The sequence below is a fragment of the Sander lucioperca genome, chromosome 13 (genome assembly GCF_008315115.2).
Source record: "Sander lucioperca isolate FBNREF2018 chromosome 13, SLUC_FBN_1.2, whole genome shotgun sequence".
Classification (NCBI taxonomy): Eukaryota; Metazoa; Chordata; class Actinopteri; order Perciformes; family Percidae; genus Sander; species Sander lucioperca.
In genome coordinates, this window is record NC_050185.1 from 35,594,159 (window position 1) to 35,609,158 (window position 15,000).

At 42.7% G+C, this 15,000-nt stretch overlaps 3 protein-coding genes across 3 annotated transcripts in view; 2 read left to right on the plus strand and 1 right to left on the minus strand.

The window, feature by feature from the left end:
• The window catches only part of LOC116055914 (alpha-1A adrenergic receptor-like), a 20,933-nt gene extending 13,008 nt beyond the window's left edge, over positions 1-7,925 (plus strand). The window contains exons 4-5 of the mRNA XM_031307980.2: positions 5,187-5,308; positions 7,316-7,925. Coding sequence (XP_031163840.1) covers positions 5,187-5,308; positions 7,316-7,639 — 446 coding nt within the window. The 3' untranslated portion in view covers positions 7,640-7,925. The remainder of the gene's footprint in view (positions 1-5,186; positions 5,309-7,315) is intronic.
• Positions 1-15,000, minus strand: part of LOC116036424 (bromodomain-containing protein DDB_G0280777-like) — a 1,700,590-nt gene that overhangs the window by 329,776 nt on the left and 1,355,814 nt on the right. The gene's annotated exons all lie outside the window — the stretch shown is intronic.
• Positions 1-15,000, plus strand: part of LOC116036425 (C1q-related factor-like) — a 680,685-nt gene that overhangs the window by 246,975 nt on the left and 418,710 nt on the right. The window lies entirely within an intron of this gene.

Consider the following 15,000-nt stretch of genomic DNA (forward strand, 5'->3'; position numbering starts at 1 on the left):
TGTGTACGTGTATGTGTGTGTGTCTGAGTGTGCATGTGTGTGTGTCTCTGTGTCTGTGTGTGTATGTGTCTGTGTGTGTGTGTCTGTGTGTGTATGTGTGTGTGTGTGTGTGTGTCTGTGTGTATGTGTGTGTCTGTGTGTATGTGTGTGTGTCTGAGTGTGTGTGCATGTGTGTCTCTCTGTGTATGTGTGTCTGTGTGTGTATATGTGTGTGTCTGTGTTTGTGTGTGTATGTGTGTGTACGTGTATGTCTCTGTGTGTGTCTGAGTGTGTGTGTGTATGTGTGTCTGAGTGTGTGTGTCTGTGTGTGTATCTGTGTGTGTGTGTGTGTGTGTGTGTGTGTGTGTGTGTGTGTGTGTGTGTGTGTCTGTGTGTGTGTCTGAGTGTGTGTGTGTGTGTGTCTGTCTGAGTATGTGTGTATTTGTGTCTGTGTGTGTGTGTCTGAGTGTGTGTGTGTGTGTCTGTGTGTGTGTCTGAGTGTGTGTGTGTGTATGTGTGTCTGTGTGTGTGTGTCTGTGTGTGTATCTGTGTGTGTGTGTGTGTGTGTGTGTGTGTGTGTCTGAGTGTGTGTGTGTGTCTGTGTGTGTGTCTGAGTGTGTGTGTGTATGTGTGTCTGTGTGTGTGTCTGAGTGTGTGTGTGTCTGAGTGTGTGTGTGTGTGTGTGTGTGTGTGTGTGTGTGTGTGTGTGTGTGTGTGTATGTGTGTCTCTGTGTCCAATCCAATCCAACCTTATTTATTTAAGCGCTTTAAAACAACCAAAGTTGACCAAAGTGCTGTACAGAAGAATAAGACATCATAAATAAAAATAAATAATTAAATGAAGTAAAGAAAGTCGACATCTTACTAGGTGTCAAAGGCCACAGAGAAGAGATGGGTTTTAAAGGAGAACTCCGCGCAATTTTTACGTTAATCTTGATCGCTATAAGTATGTGAGTACTGTCGCTGCAAAAAAAACGAGCCGAATCGGTGCTAGCTAACTGGAGCTGCTGCAGCTAATGCTGAGAGCTCCCACTTAGCTAGAACGGCAGTTTCGGGGGCATATCATAAAGAGTGCCTTTGTGCCTCTTTAACAGACACAAAATGCAATTAAAATGTCTGTGCAACATGAACAGGGCCCTTACATGACAACAAGATGCGTTTTCAACTCAGACATTGTTTAAATTCACCTACCCTGTTAGCTGCTAGCTGCCGTCTGGGATGAGTGAGTGTTCAGCCAGGCTTCAGTAATCATCATCAAACATCATTTTATTTATTTATTTGATTGGGACAGTGCATGTTAATGAACAAACATGGAATACATGCGTGTAAACATGCCGGATTATAGCCAAGGGCTAATTTCCATCCGTAGTCCCACGGGCTAAGATCACACAGGTCACAAAACATTGCATAATAAAATTTACATCTACAGTAAGTACATTGTTTATCATTAAATTAACAAAAGCCCTATATACAATATTCACATATGACTTAAAAATTCATTCAACTTCAAAAATCCATATACACATTACAAAATAAAGAAATTCAGAAAAAGATACAACATACCCACTAATGTGTGCAACTTTGGTTTGCCCATAGCCATTTTTTCAACTGAACTTTAAAGCAGCCATATTATGCTCATTTTCAGGTTCATAATTGTATTTTAAGGTTGTACCAGAATAGGTTTACATGGTTTAATTTTCTAAAAACACCATATTTTAGTTGTACTGCAGTGCTCTCTCTCACTGCTGCAGATCCTCTTTTCAGCTGGTCTCTGTTTTAGCTACAGAGTGAGACCTCTTTTCTTCTTCTTCTTCTGTACTATCTTTGATTGCACTGCACATGTGCAGTAGCTCAGATGTAGATCATGTCAGCTAGCTAGCTCCATAGACAGTAAAAGAAAGGCTGTTTCTACAACTTGGGTCAGTTACAAGGCAGGATTAGCTGGGAGACTTCTAAATGAGGGCGCACATGGAAGTAGTTCTTTTGTAGATTATGGTGAACTTGTGTGTGTTGTAGCAGTGCTTTGCTATTGAGAATGAGGTAGCATGCTAGCGTTAGCATGCTAACGCGACGAGCTAATGGTTGCGGTTAGCCTGCTCGTTTTGGCTTGTGACGTCACAAGCCGTGCAGATTGTGACCAGCTCACCCAGAGACTGAAGGCAGGACACATTCAGAAACCGTATCTCACTCTAAACACCATGGGTGGATTTTTTTCAAAGTTTGTATGTGTGTGGAAGCACCAGAGACACAAAATAACACCCCAAATCCCCAAAAAAGTGTTTTTTTCATAATATGGGCACTTTAAACGAGCTATATGTAGGGCATTCTCTCAATGTTAAAGGAAGACTATTCCACAGGTTCCCACCTCGGACAGACAGAACCGTCTGACCGAAGGTGGTACGCCTGTGGGGTATTATCAGGTCTCCTCTAGTAGAGGCTTGAGTGGTCCTCTGCAAATATTCATCCATCTGGCGTTGGTGAATAGTAGTCTCTGCAGTGGCGAACTGTGTGTTAGTTGCCTTAGCCAGGCTAGTAGGCCAGACCGGCATCCTTCAACTTCCTCCCCGCCTGCCGCGGCCGGCAACAATCCACGGGCGCCCGCTGGTCTGGTGGATGTCCTCCAGAGGACAGTTCATGCTTTCGCGGTGAACTTTTTGCGGCGAAAAAAGTTTATCTCCCCCTCAAAAATAGGTAATTGAGCACTGTAGCGGTTATTATCATATCAGTAGCTATGTAACTACATGGAAACGGGACAAATGATGCCTGTTTCTTGTACAGAAGGCTCAGAAGGTCGCCTTTTTCAAAAATAAATTAGACAACTTTTTATATATTTTTTTGTCACTTTTTTTCCGACATTTGACATTTTGAGATTTCAACCCCCCCCCCAAATGTTACGTCCGTGAATCCATTCATCCAGAGAATATTCAGCCTATTAATGATAATAATTGTTAGTTTCAGCCCTAATGTAATCCTCGTGTAGAGAACGTTTTTACATGAATATCGTGGCAGAAACCCCAAATAACTTCATCTGTGAAAGGATGAAATCCCCAAACTTGGAGGTTTTTTTTACAGGACAGTGATGCATCATGGGAAATGGTCACAGGTTTTCCCCGTGGCGGCGGGTTTGGGTTCTTCATATATAGTCCGAGACCGCAGCCTGAGGCGCAGGATGGCCTTACATGTCCATGTTCACGGAGGAATAATCCACCTGCTCAGAGTCCGTGTTATCTCACGAAAACATCAAAACCTGATCCTCCAGAATCCCCCGAGATCCTCCCAAAATCCTCCAACACGCCGGACAGGAGAGCTCCTGGTGGTGATAGTGTGTGTGTGTGTGTGTGTGTGTGTGTGTGTGTGTGTCTGTGTGTGTGTGTGTGTGTGTGTGTGTGTATAAGTATGCATGTGTATGTGTCTGTGTGTGCTTGTTTTACTATATTCGTGGGGTCCAAAAACCGGGAGTCCAGTATACTTGTGGGGCCAAAATGCTGGACCCCACAAAGGTTAAAGGTCTGTTTGAGGGTTAAGACTTGGTTTTAGGATTAGGGTTAGAATTAGGTTATGGTTAGGGTGAGGGTAAGGGTTAAGGTTAGGCATTTAGTTGTGATGGTTAAGGTTAGGGTAAGGGGCTAGGGAATGCATTATGTCAATGACGGGTCCCCACAAAGATAGTGAAACAAACTTTTTCAAAAAACAAAAAACAAAATTTGTGTGTTTGTGTATGTATGTATGCATATTTCTGTGTGTGTGCGTGTGTGTGTGTGTGTGTACATCTGTGTGTGTGTGTGTACGTCTGTGTGTGTGTGTGTGTGTGTGTGTGTGTGTACATCTGTGTGTGTGTACGTCTGTGTGTGTATGTGTGTGTGTGTGCTTTTTCAGTGTCTTTCAGTGTTGCAAAAGTGACATTTTTGCTGCTTTTCTTAACGCCTTAGTTGCGTATTTTGAAATTTATGTCGCCTTTTTCAAAAATAAAAATGTTTTTTTCAAGATGGTTGATATATTCAGTGTTGTCGTGGTGATGATGATGGTTGATATATTCAGTGTTGTCGTGGTGATGATGATGGTTGATATATTCGGTGTCGTGGTGATGATGATGGTTGATATATTCAGTGTCGTGGTGATGATGATGGTTGATATATTCAGTGTTGTCGTGGTGATGATGATGGTTGATATATTCAGTGTTGTCGTGGTGATGATGATGGTTGATATATTCGGTGTCGTGGTGAACGCTGCCCTCTGGTGGTGAAATATCGGCCCTGCAGCTGTTCTGTTTTCCATAAACCAGCTTTACATTCACAAATAAAAACGTATTTTATATTTTGTATGTATTCAAGAAATCATCCATCAGCTACAACGACGACGAGGTGTTCCCTTTTTAATGGGTTGTTATTCCAGACTAATTAATATTATTGATTGGTTTTTCAGGGACACTCTAACAGGTAATTAAGGAGAGGAAGAAACAAGGAGAGTTTCTGTTTAAAAACTGAGAAATGTTTATGTTTCTTGTGTGTGTGTGTGTGTGTGTGTGTGTGTGTGTGAGTGTGTGTGTGTGTGTCTGTTTGTCTCTCTCTCTCTCTCTCTCTGTGTGTGTGTGTGTGTCTGTCTGTGTGTGTGTGAGTGTGTGTGTGTGTCTGTGTGTCTCTCTCTGTGTGTGTCTGTGTGTGTGTGTGTGTCTCTGTGTGTGTCTGTGTGTGTGTGTGTGTGTGTGTGTGTGTGTGTGTGTGTGTGTGTGTGTGTGTGTCTCTCTCTCTCTCTCTCTCTCTCTGTGTGTGTGTGTGTCTGTCTGTGTGTGTGAGTGTGTGTGTGTGTGTGTGTCTGTGTGTGTGTGTGTGTGTGTGTGTGTGTGTGTGTGTGTGTGTGTGTGTGTGTGTGTGTGTGTGTCTGTGTGTCTCTCTCTCTCTCTCTCTGTGTGTGTGTGTGTGTCTGTCTGTGTGTGTGTGTGTGTGTGTGTGTGTGTGTGTGTCTGTGTGTCTCTCTCTGTGTGTGTCTGTGTGTGTGTGTGTGTGTCTGTGTGTGTGTGTGTGTGTGTGTGAGTGTGTGTGTGTGTGTGTGTGTGTGTCTTGTGTCTCTCTCTGTGTGTGTGTGTGTGTGTGTGTGTGTGTGTGTGTGTGTGTGTGTGTGTGTGTGTGTGTGTGTGTGTGTGTGTGTGTGTGTGTGTGTGTGTGTGTGTGTGTGTGTGTGTGTGTGTGTGTGTGTGTGTGTGTGTATAGGCTCCTTCAACAAGGATCTTCATCCTCCTAATACTTTATTTAAAGTTATTTTCTGGTTGGGATACTTCAACAGCTGCCTGAACCCGATCATCTACCCCTGCTACAGCCGCGAGTTCAAACAGGTAACACTCATACTACTACTACTACTACTAATTAGGGCCGGGACTTTAACGCGTTAATTAAGATTAATTAATTACGGGACTTTAACGCGTTAATTAATTACGCAAAAAATAAATAACATCATTTTAACCACACTTATTTTTGCACCGCGGAACGTTTTTCAATGAATGAGTTTCGACGGACCGATTATACTGGAGCACCAACTAGCGTTCTTGACTTCCGACAACAACAAACCACAGTGAACATGAACGAAGAAGCTGACGAGACCGCTTTGCTTGGCCCCGTGGATGGGAAATTTTGTTTTAAAAAACGAAAGGATGGAAGCGTCGACAAGAGCATGGTTGTGTGCAAGATATGCAACAAGGAATTTGCGTATCACCGCAGCACATCGAGCCTCAAATATCACCTCAACGCAAAACACATAGGAGTTAGCGTGGACGTTAGCCCGACCGATTAAAATGCGATTAATTTCGATTAATTAATTACAAAGCCTCTAATTAATTAGATTAATTTTTTTAATCGAGTCCCGGCCCTACTGCTAATACTACTACTCCTAATACTACTTCTAATACTACTACTCATAATACTACTTCTACAACTTTATGTGAAGTATAACTTACACAATAGACAAAAATCCAATGTGCCGAATTACGCTCAGCACCATAGCTGTGGAGATAGAGCTGGCGATGCCCAACGCGTTCTCACTCCTAACTCCTAAAATAGTTAGAAGATAATAGACGTTTATACAATGGCTGTCAGCGTCAGAAGCGACGCAAAAAGCGCCCTTCAGCGTGTGTGTAGAACGCACCGGGGAGAGCAGCAGCTACACGGTGTTTGACTATGACGTAGCATTAAGAGCGACTACGGTAGCGAGTAGTACGAAAGGCCGAAAATCCGCGTAAGGAGGTTGGTTGGGGGGGCGGATGGGTCAAACAACAGAGGACTTTTCACCCTGCTTGTCACGTTTCCTAAACCCAACCGTCCCGTTCTTCTTTACCTAAACCCAACCGTCCCGTTCTTCTTTACCTAAACCCAACCATCCCGTTCTTCTTTTCATAAACCCAACCGTCCAGTTCTTCTTTACCTAAACCCAACCGTCCCGTTCTTCTTTACCTAAACCCAACCGTCCCGTTCTTCTTTTACCTAAACCCAACTGTCCCGTTCTTCTTTACCTAAACCGTCCAGTTCTTCTTTACCTAAACCCAACCGTCCAGTTCTTCTTTACCTAAACCCAACCGTCCAGTTCTTCTTTACCTAAACACAACCGTCCAGTTCTTCTTTACCTAAACCCAACTGTCCCGTTCTTCTTTTCCTAAACCCAACCGTCCAGTTCTTCTTTACCTAAACCCAACCGTCCCGTTCTTCTTTTCCTAAACCCAACCGTCCAGTTCTTCTTTACCTAAACCCAACTGTCCCGTTCTTCTTTTACCTAAACCCAACCGTCCCGTTCTTCTTTTACCTAAACCCAACCGTCCCGTTCTTCTTTTCCTAAACCCAACTGTCTCGTTCTTCTTTACCTAAACCCAACTGTCCCGTTCTTCTTTACCTAAACCCAACCGTCCAGTTCTTCTTTACCTAAACCCAACCGTCCAGTTCTTCTTTACCTAAACCCAACCGTCCAGTTCTTCTTTACCTAAACCCAACTGTCCCGTTCTTCTTTATCTAAACCCAACCGTCCAGTTCTTCTTTACCTAAACCCAACTGTCCAGTTCCCGTGTGTCATGGAAACGTAAGCCCAACCACGACCTTTTGCGAAACCTAACTGCGTCAAAAGTGACGCCAGTAGTCCCGACCAAACGCGTTTAGATATGACGCTAAAGGAGACTTTTAGCGTCAATAACAACGCCAAAGGCACCTGACCAAACGACCGTATTATATATATATATATATATATATATATATATATATATATATATATATATTAATATACGAGCTGGGAGTGAGAATCTGTTGATGATGCGAGACTACGGAGAACGCCATGATGATGGCGTTTGTTTCTGTGTGTTCAGGCGTTCATCCGGATCCTACGCTGCCGCTGGAAGAGGAAGCGCCAGGGCTGGCAGGCGTACTACAACTACCGTCTCCACGAGGGCTCGCACGCCTCATCCTTCCTGAACGGCAGCCAGCAGACGCTGTCGTCCGTCGGCCCCAGCCCGCGCTGCGTGGCCTCCAGGCTCCGCCCCCTGGCAGGGCCCGAGGGGAACCCCCTCCCCGGGGTGGCAGGACGGGGGCGCCTGGGCCCCGCGGCCACGCTCGCCGAGGATCCTGGGGCGGGGGTCAGCACGGGGCGAGGAAGGGCGGCGACAGACAGTCGGAGCGCTAAGAAGCACTGACTGAAAACACACAGCCTGCCGCTGACAGGAAGTGGCTTTTACAAACACGCACAGGTGTCACCGATGACATCACAAGATGCTCTGTTCACTCACGGAAAGTCGTACAGGTGTGAGGACCGTCTCGCTGCCTCCTCGGCCTAAACCATCCTTTTCAACATGTCTATGTCAGAAATATGGGTTTCTTTTTAACCAAATTACCGAAATATAACATGGATGGTTCCCTGCAACGCTCTCCGCAAGTACAATTACTGATCACTATACTTTCTTTGAATTTTGTGTGTTTTATTTAATTATAATTATAAAAATGTAAATGGGTCAAACGGTATCCTGACTAAACTTTGACATCCTGTACACAAGTCTCTGATTATCCATCAACATACGTTCCTCTGATATTAGTCAAAATTATACATAATTTCAGCTTTTTTTAACTGAAAAATAAGGGTATAACTTCATATACACGAGGTTTATTGACCATGAATTCCAAAAATTAAGAAACTATAGTGGTCAGAAGTTGGTGTTAGTGGTAGTGGAAGTGAAAAAATTTGTTAAACGTTGAAAAAAAATGACAAATGCGTGACAAAAACATTGCAAAAAAGGGACAAAAATTGTCAGAAAAAGTGTCAAAGTCATCAAAAAAAACGTCAAAAAAAGTGTTTTTGACCCGAGAGGAAATGGTCGGTGGGAAGACCACACAAGGGTTCAAAACACAACTTTTAAAACACTCGACTGCACACTTTCAGCAGCTCACACAGAACTTATTACAATCAAATATTAAACTCAAAGGGCCCTATTTTAACGATCTAAGCGCACGGCGTGAAGCGCCTGGTGCAGATGCGTTTAGGGCGTGTCCAAATCCACTTTTGCTAGTTTGACGGCGGAAAAAAGGGTCCGTGCGCCGGGTGCATGGTTCTAAAGGGTTGTACTTAGTGTCTTCATTAATCAGAGGTGTGTTTTGGGCGTAACATGCAATCAACCAATCAGAGATCATCTCCCATTCCCTTTAAAAGCCAGGCGCGTTTGGACCTTGGAGCATTGCTATTATGATGGAGGATTTGCACCGTAATATTTTTATTTTTAATCTTCTGCATGTGTGTGTGTGCTGCTGTGCGTCCCTGTGTGTGTAACAAGCATAGTGTGCACGCTGTGCACGAGCCTAGGAGCATTTTACTAATGCTCTGTTAAAATAACAATGAAATGCTGCGTTATTGACTTTAGACCAGGTTTTTGTTGGTCAATGGTGCCATCACTTCCCGCTGCCTCAAGATAGCAATACACCCAGAATGCACCTGAACACACCTCCCTGTAAGACCAGCACGCCCAGAATGCACCTGAACACACCTCCCTGTAAGACCAGCACGCCCATGGGCCACAGATGGGTGCAGGTACATTTGTTATTTAAACGACATGGGCGCTGCACGGGAAACTGGCACTGACAGCTGCGTCGGTCTTAAACTAGCAAAGACACTGGCGTCGGACTTCGATCGTTCGATTAATCTGTGGATTACTTTCTGCATTAATGGATTAGTTGTTTGGCTTCTAAAATGCCAGAACATCGGCCATCTTTCTGTCAAATGTGCCAAAAAATATCTTAAATGTAATATACACATTGTTTGTTATAATGCCAAAAGGTCCCGAAACAAGTTTTAGTTTTTTTAATTCAAACTATCTAACTTAGTAAACATATGTAGGGAGAATACGTGCACTAGGAAGTTATTTAGCTCAAATTAATTCAAATTTAAAGTCAGAAAAACATAAAAACAGGAAACTAAACAAGTAAAAATCTAATAAAATTAAAACTAATTTAAAAAGAAATTACATTCCTGATTTAAACGTACGAACATGTGATGTACGCAGTTTTGGTAAAGGGCTTTGGCTCTAGGATGCTGTAGGAGTAGCTGTTGTTATAGCAACAAAAGATGCTCTCGGCTGCTTTTTGGAAACCAAAATTTAAAACATTGTATTTTGCGTATGAATTTTTTTTTTTATATGTTGAATTTTTGATTCTGAATTTATGAACAAAAGGTGAAAATGAGTGGTTGAAAAATTTGAAATACGCGATTTAAATTCATTAATATTCAGCGCTAGAAATTCAATGACTTTTTTCATTTAAAAAATCCAGTGAAATAGATTTACTTCCATACAGTATAGCTGTTGTCATCGCAACAAAAGACGCTCTCGGCTGCTTTTTGGAACCAAAACGCTGCCGGCTTCTTCTTTTTTTTTTTTAACTACAAAAGCGCCATATAGTCAAGACGCCAAGTGGAAAGATAGCCTTTAAGCCTTTAGGGCGCTGACACACCGAGCGAGGGCCCGTCGGCCTTCATTTTGGCCAATTTGACTCAAACGACCCATCTGATTGGTGGAGAGCTAACCAAGAAACGGGGAGCAGGATGAGCGTGACTAGCGTCTCTCAAAATCTGATGAAAATCTGTTAAACTGACCTTTGTTGATCTGAAATGAAGACAGATTCAGCAACTGCACGGCCTATTTCTCTCTTAAAATGTTTCCAGAAACACGTTTCGGTGAACTATTTTAGTCCAATATGAGATCGTATTCTGAACGAGCCGCCATGACAGCCTGGCTGCGAATTTCCGGAGAATAAAGACCCACGTGACGCGTTCGTCCAATCAGCTGCCGGTTTTCATTTTTGGGCAACAATACAGATTAGCGCCGCCTGCTGTTATGGAGACGTATTACGTCTCGTCTCTTCGGTGTGTTCTGAGGAACTTTTTTAGACAAATTCGAGGAGACTGATCAGTCACACTGGCTTTTCTGCCGACGGTCAGCCGTCTGGTTGGTGTGTTAGCAGCTTTAGTTACATTTTAGTTAAACCTCATAAGGGCGGGAAAACCCTGCATTCTCAGACATAGGCAGGAGAACGATGACGTAATTTATGATTATGATGATGATAATGATGATGATGATGATGATGATGATGATGATGATGATGATGATGATTTCCTTGTCCCCGGACTCATTGGGCAACGCTGCTGTAGGAACCAAGTGGACCCGTGAAGAACTCTGTTAAAGTTAAAATGAACTTGGCAGGACTTTTATTTTGAAAATCTTCTCTCAGGCTGTGAATCTGCTGAGAGCTGAACATGTGTTCATAGAGAGAACTTTTCCTCTGTCACTTCTACGCACAGTTTGATTACAGCGGCATCTAGTGGACGTTAGAGGAACTGCAGCTGTTTTCATATTTAACCTGCTGTGTGTTTGTGTGTCTGTCCTTTAGCTTCATTAGCATACTGTCGTTAAAGTACTGGCTGTGTCTCAAACCGCCTACTTGCACATTTCAAACACTTAGTTTTAAGTATATAGGAGGCCTGCACGATATTGGAAAAAACTGACATTGCGATATTTTTTCCCCCCGCGATATATATTGCGATATGAAAAAAGACATAATAGGTCTATTTGCAAATAATAAATTAATTTTCGACTACTCTTACTAAAATCATGAGCAGCCGAAAAGGCATATTTACTGTCCGTATAAATTGTAACCCTTTTATTCTCTGCCAACACACATGCCCTTGTTAAAGCAATCAACTCTGCTGCCTGTGCTGACCTTACAGGTAACCTGAAAGCTTCAAGACATTCACCTTCATCATTCACAACTGCACAGGCTGACAAAATAATATTATCTTGTGGTCGCATTGATGAGCCATCACAATAAAGAATCATATCATTTTGTTCTAGTGGTGTCTGTTGCAGATCAGATCGAATACTAGACGTGGAATTAATTACTTCCATGCAATCATGTTCAATATGTTCCTCCTCATTACTTTCCCCATATAGCAAAGCTCTCAGATGCACTGCAGGATTAGCGTGAGCGGCTGTAGAAATCGTGAGATTCCGTGTACCCGTCAAAATATGGCGATTTTGTAGGGGAGTGCACCTACATAGAAAATAAAAATGTTGAACTTTAATGCTTTACAAAAACCAAAGCAAGTAAGCGCTGTGACTATTCTTCTGAAGAGAATTTGGTGAACCGTAAAGTTAGTTGGTACGGACGCCTTGTTTCTTTAAGCTAACTATACTAGCTTTAGCCTGGCTGGTGAAAAATGGCCGGGAGACGTCGTGATTACGTTGCATTAATCAGGTGATTTAGTTTGTCTAGTCACTGACTACTGTAGCTTCACTACCCAGGGAAAAGCATGTGCATCACTGTGTCAGCGGCAGCTGCTGCTTACGGTACTTTTCCACACACGGAGAGCCTCGCTTCCCCCATAGACTGTATATAAGAATGGACCAACAGATCCCGTTGCTCTGGACGGAGACCAGTGAAGGCCGTTAGAAGCACTTTTCCGGTGAGCGCTGAGCGTTACTGAGCAGACTCCAACTGAGAGAAACAACGTAAATGTGCCGTGAGCAACCTGTCTGAAAGTTGTAAGTCATCTGGTAGCTGTGCCAAGAGAAATCTCAATCATTCCCAATCTAGCAGAGACGGAGAGCGTAGGTATATGTAAGGAGATAACATAGACACAGGCTAATTATTGATCACTAAAATGATAGTTAACATTAGTAATTACACTTAAACAGCTAATGTGAGACGAAACTGTCTGCGAGCTTCTCCTGTACTATACGGTAATTCCTCTACTATGAGACAGTAAGTCTCGTGGTTATGACCCAATCGTTAGCCTATTTTTATAAAAACGTCTGCTACGGAGCCATAACGTGAGCTACAAGGTAATGGAGCCTTTTATACATTGTCGTGTTTCTTTAGAAATAAATAACGGACAAATAGAGTCTTTAAACTCTTCAGATGTAAAGTTATTCTCTGTCAAAGTGACGTCAGAATGAATGGCAGTCAATGGGATGCTAACGGGAGGTGATGGCTTGGTAGCATTAAAATGGCGCCATAGGAGGTTCGCGGTCCGAGGAGAGGCTTACCCCCTTGGCTTCCCCTAACAACCCCCGTCGGACTAACGTTACGTCACATGACCACCTGTCTTAAAGGGGAAGGCCGGTAACGCTCATGGAAAAGGAGAACGGTGAAAGTTTACTATATAAAGCAGCAAAAAGGTTTTAGCGTCAACATCGCAACGTCCTGCGATGTGACTATCGTGCATGCGCACATCGCGATGTAGCTGATGAAACAAAATATCGTGCAGCCCTAGTATATAGTGTAGTTAACGCCAAAAAGTCAGTGCACTGAAAGTACCAGGATGACCCCCTAAAAACGGTCAAAAAGTTCAGTGTGGAACGATGGACCCTGTCGGTACACGATCCGTTCTGCGCATGCGCTGTTGTACGAGGATTTACGATCTGTTCCACGTTTCCGGTCGTAGTTGTAGCGGTCTGCCGTTAGCCTCCACAGGCAAGCTAACGTTAGTTTAGCTAACAGCTAATTCGGCTAACCGCTAGCTGAGACAGCATGTAATAACTTTAAAAGACCCTCAAAATAAAACCTGAAAATAAGCGTTAAAATTAGGGCTGTCAAACGATTAAAAAATTTTAATCGCGATTAATCGCTGAATTTCTATAGTTAATCGTGATTAATCGTATATTTTATCACATGATTAAAATCTATTTAATATATATATAATATATTTATTTATCTATTATTTTGCATTTCAGAACAGTTTTTAAGTTCATATTAACAATCGAAAGCCATTCTTACCAGTGGATCTTGATTGGGAATCAAATGAATGCAAAGAAAGTTACGTTATGAACTTGATTTTAAGATTTGTAATTATTTATTTACTGTAAACAAAAGAAAAATGTGTGAATCTGTCATTATTGCACAATTCCTCCAAGTACCTCACTAAAAAACTAAAAATCCCTATCCTTACTAGAGTCAATATAGTGTTTAGTAACTCCTAAATAATGTTGATTCCTCACTGACGTCCAGTGATCACCGGTTAATGAGACAGCGTTTGCAGCACCTTGCAGCTGTTCCAGTGTGGCTGCTTTCTCCGTGTCGTACAGGCTGTGTATCCGTGACAACTACTGTCTCCCTCGACGGCAACGAGACAGGTCAGAACATGCCAACCGTAGTACGTCTTTAAGACCCGAGTCCTCTACGATGCTGACAGGTCTGCAGTTAGTTGCCACCCGTTTCGCAAGAGCTGTAGTCATTTTTTGGGATTCGGTTTCATCCACAGATCGGCAACAAGCACTCTCCTGAGTGGGTAGCATGCTAGCGGTAGCATCACGTTAACTGAACTATATGCTTAGCTCCGTAGGTGGTAGCTCAAGCTTGACGTGCTTCGGTGATATTTTAATTCGGCTTTACACAACGTGCATAAGGCTTTCGACTTGTCTACGAGCCTTCCGGGAGTTTTGGAAAATAAAAAGCTCCATTCAGAGTTATTGCTGCTGTGTTTCTCCATCCTGCTGCAGCCTGCAGCAGCAGGATGTGTTAGGAGGAAGTGGCAGCTTAATGATAAGTAACGGTGCTGCAAAGGGTCAAAATAGTAGCCTGTTAGGCACGACGCAAAGCAGAGTGAAGTGTAAAATAAATTAATGACTGCTGGCATGCGATTAATGCGATTAAAAAAAAGTAATTGCATCGCGTCAGCCCTTAATCGCATCGCGATTAACGCGTTAACGCTGACAGCCCTAGTTAAAATATATAACAGCTGTTACATCAGTTCTACTTTACTCGTGCTCAATTTAAAATACAACCACTCAATACTTGCCTTTATTGTTATTACTGTAAAGTCTTAATTTAGCTGTAGACACTGTTAAGTTTAAGTTAACGTTATTTTAGACTGAATCAAGCTGTCAGCTAGCGGTTAGCCGAATTAGCTGTTAGTTAAACTAACGTTAGCTTCCCGGTGGTGTTATGTAAGTATGAGGAATGAGACGCAGCCACTGTGTGTGATATTGATGACTGAACTCAGCTGACTACAGGACGGATTGTTTGCAGTTTCCCGCCCTGCTTCGTGCTAAGCTAGGCTAACCCCATCCTGGACCTACCTCTGTGCCGGAGAGGAAGCCGATCTGAAGAGAAGAACAAGAGAACAAGAAATCACTTTTTTCATGTCGGTGTTTCCTTTAAAACAAATAAAATAAGTTTGAAGTGTTGTAATGAAATGTGATAATTTAAGTGACTTAATGAAATAAAGTCAAAATAAACTATTGTCTGTTTCATCAGTGCTGTTGAATATCACTAGCAACAACATTAAACTATGAAGCCTCGTTCAGGAGGACATTGTAACCATGGTAACCATGGCGTAGTCCAGTTTTTTTGTAGTCGTTATACTGTATCATACTGCATCTGTCAACAACTCGTAGCTCCTATGGCGCCATTTTGATGCTACCAAGCCATCACCTCCCGTTAGCATCCCATTGACTGCCATTCATTCTGACGTCACTTTGACAGAGAATAACTTTACATCTGAAGAGTTTAAAGACTC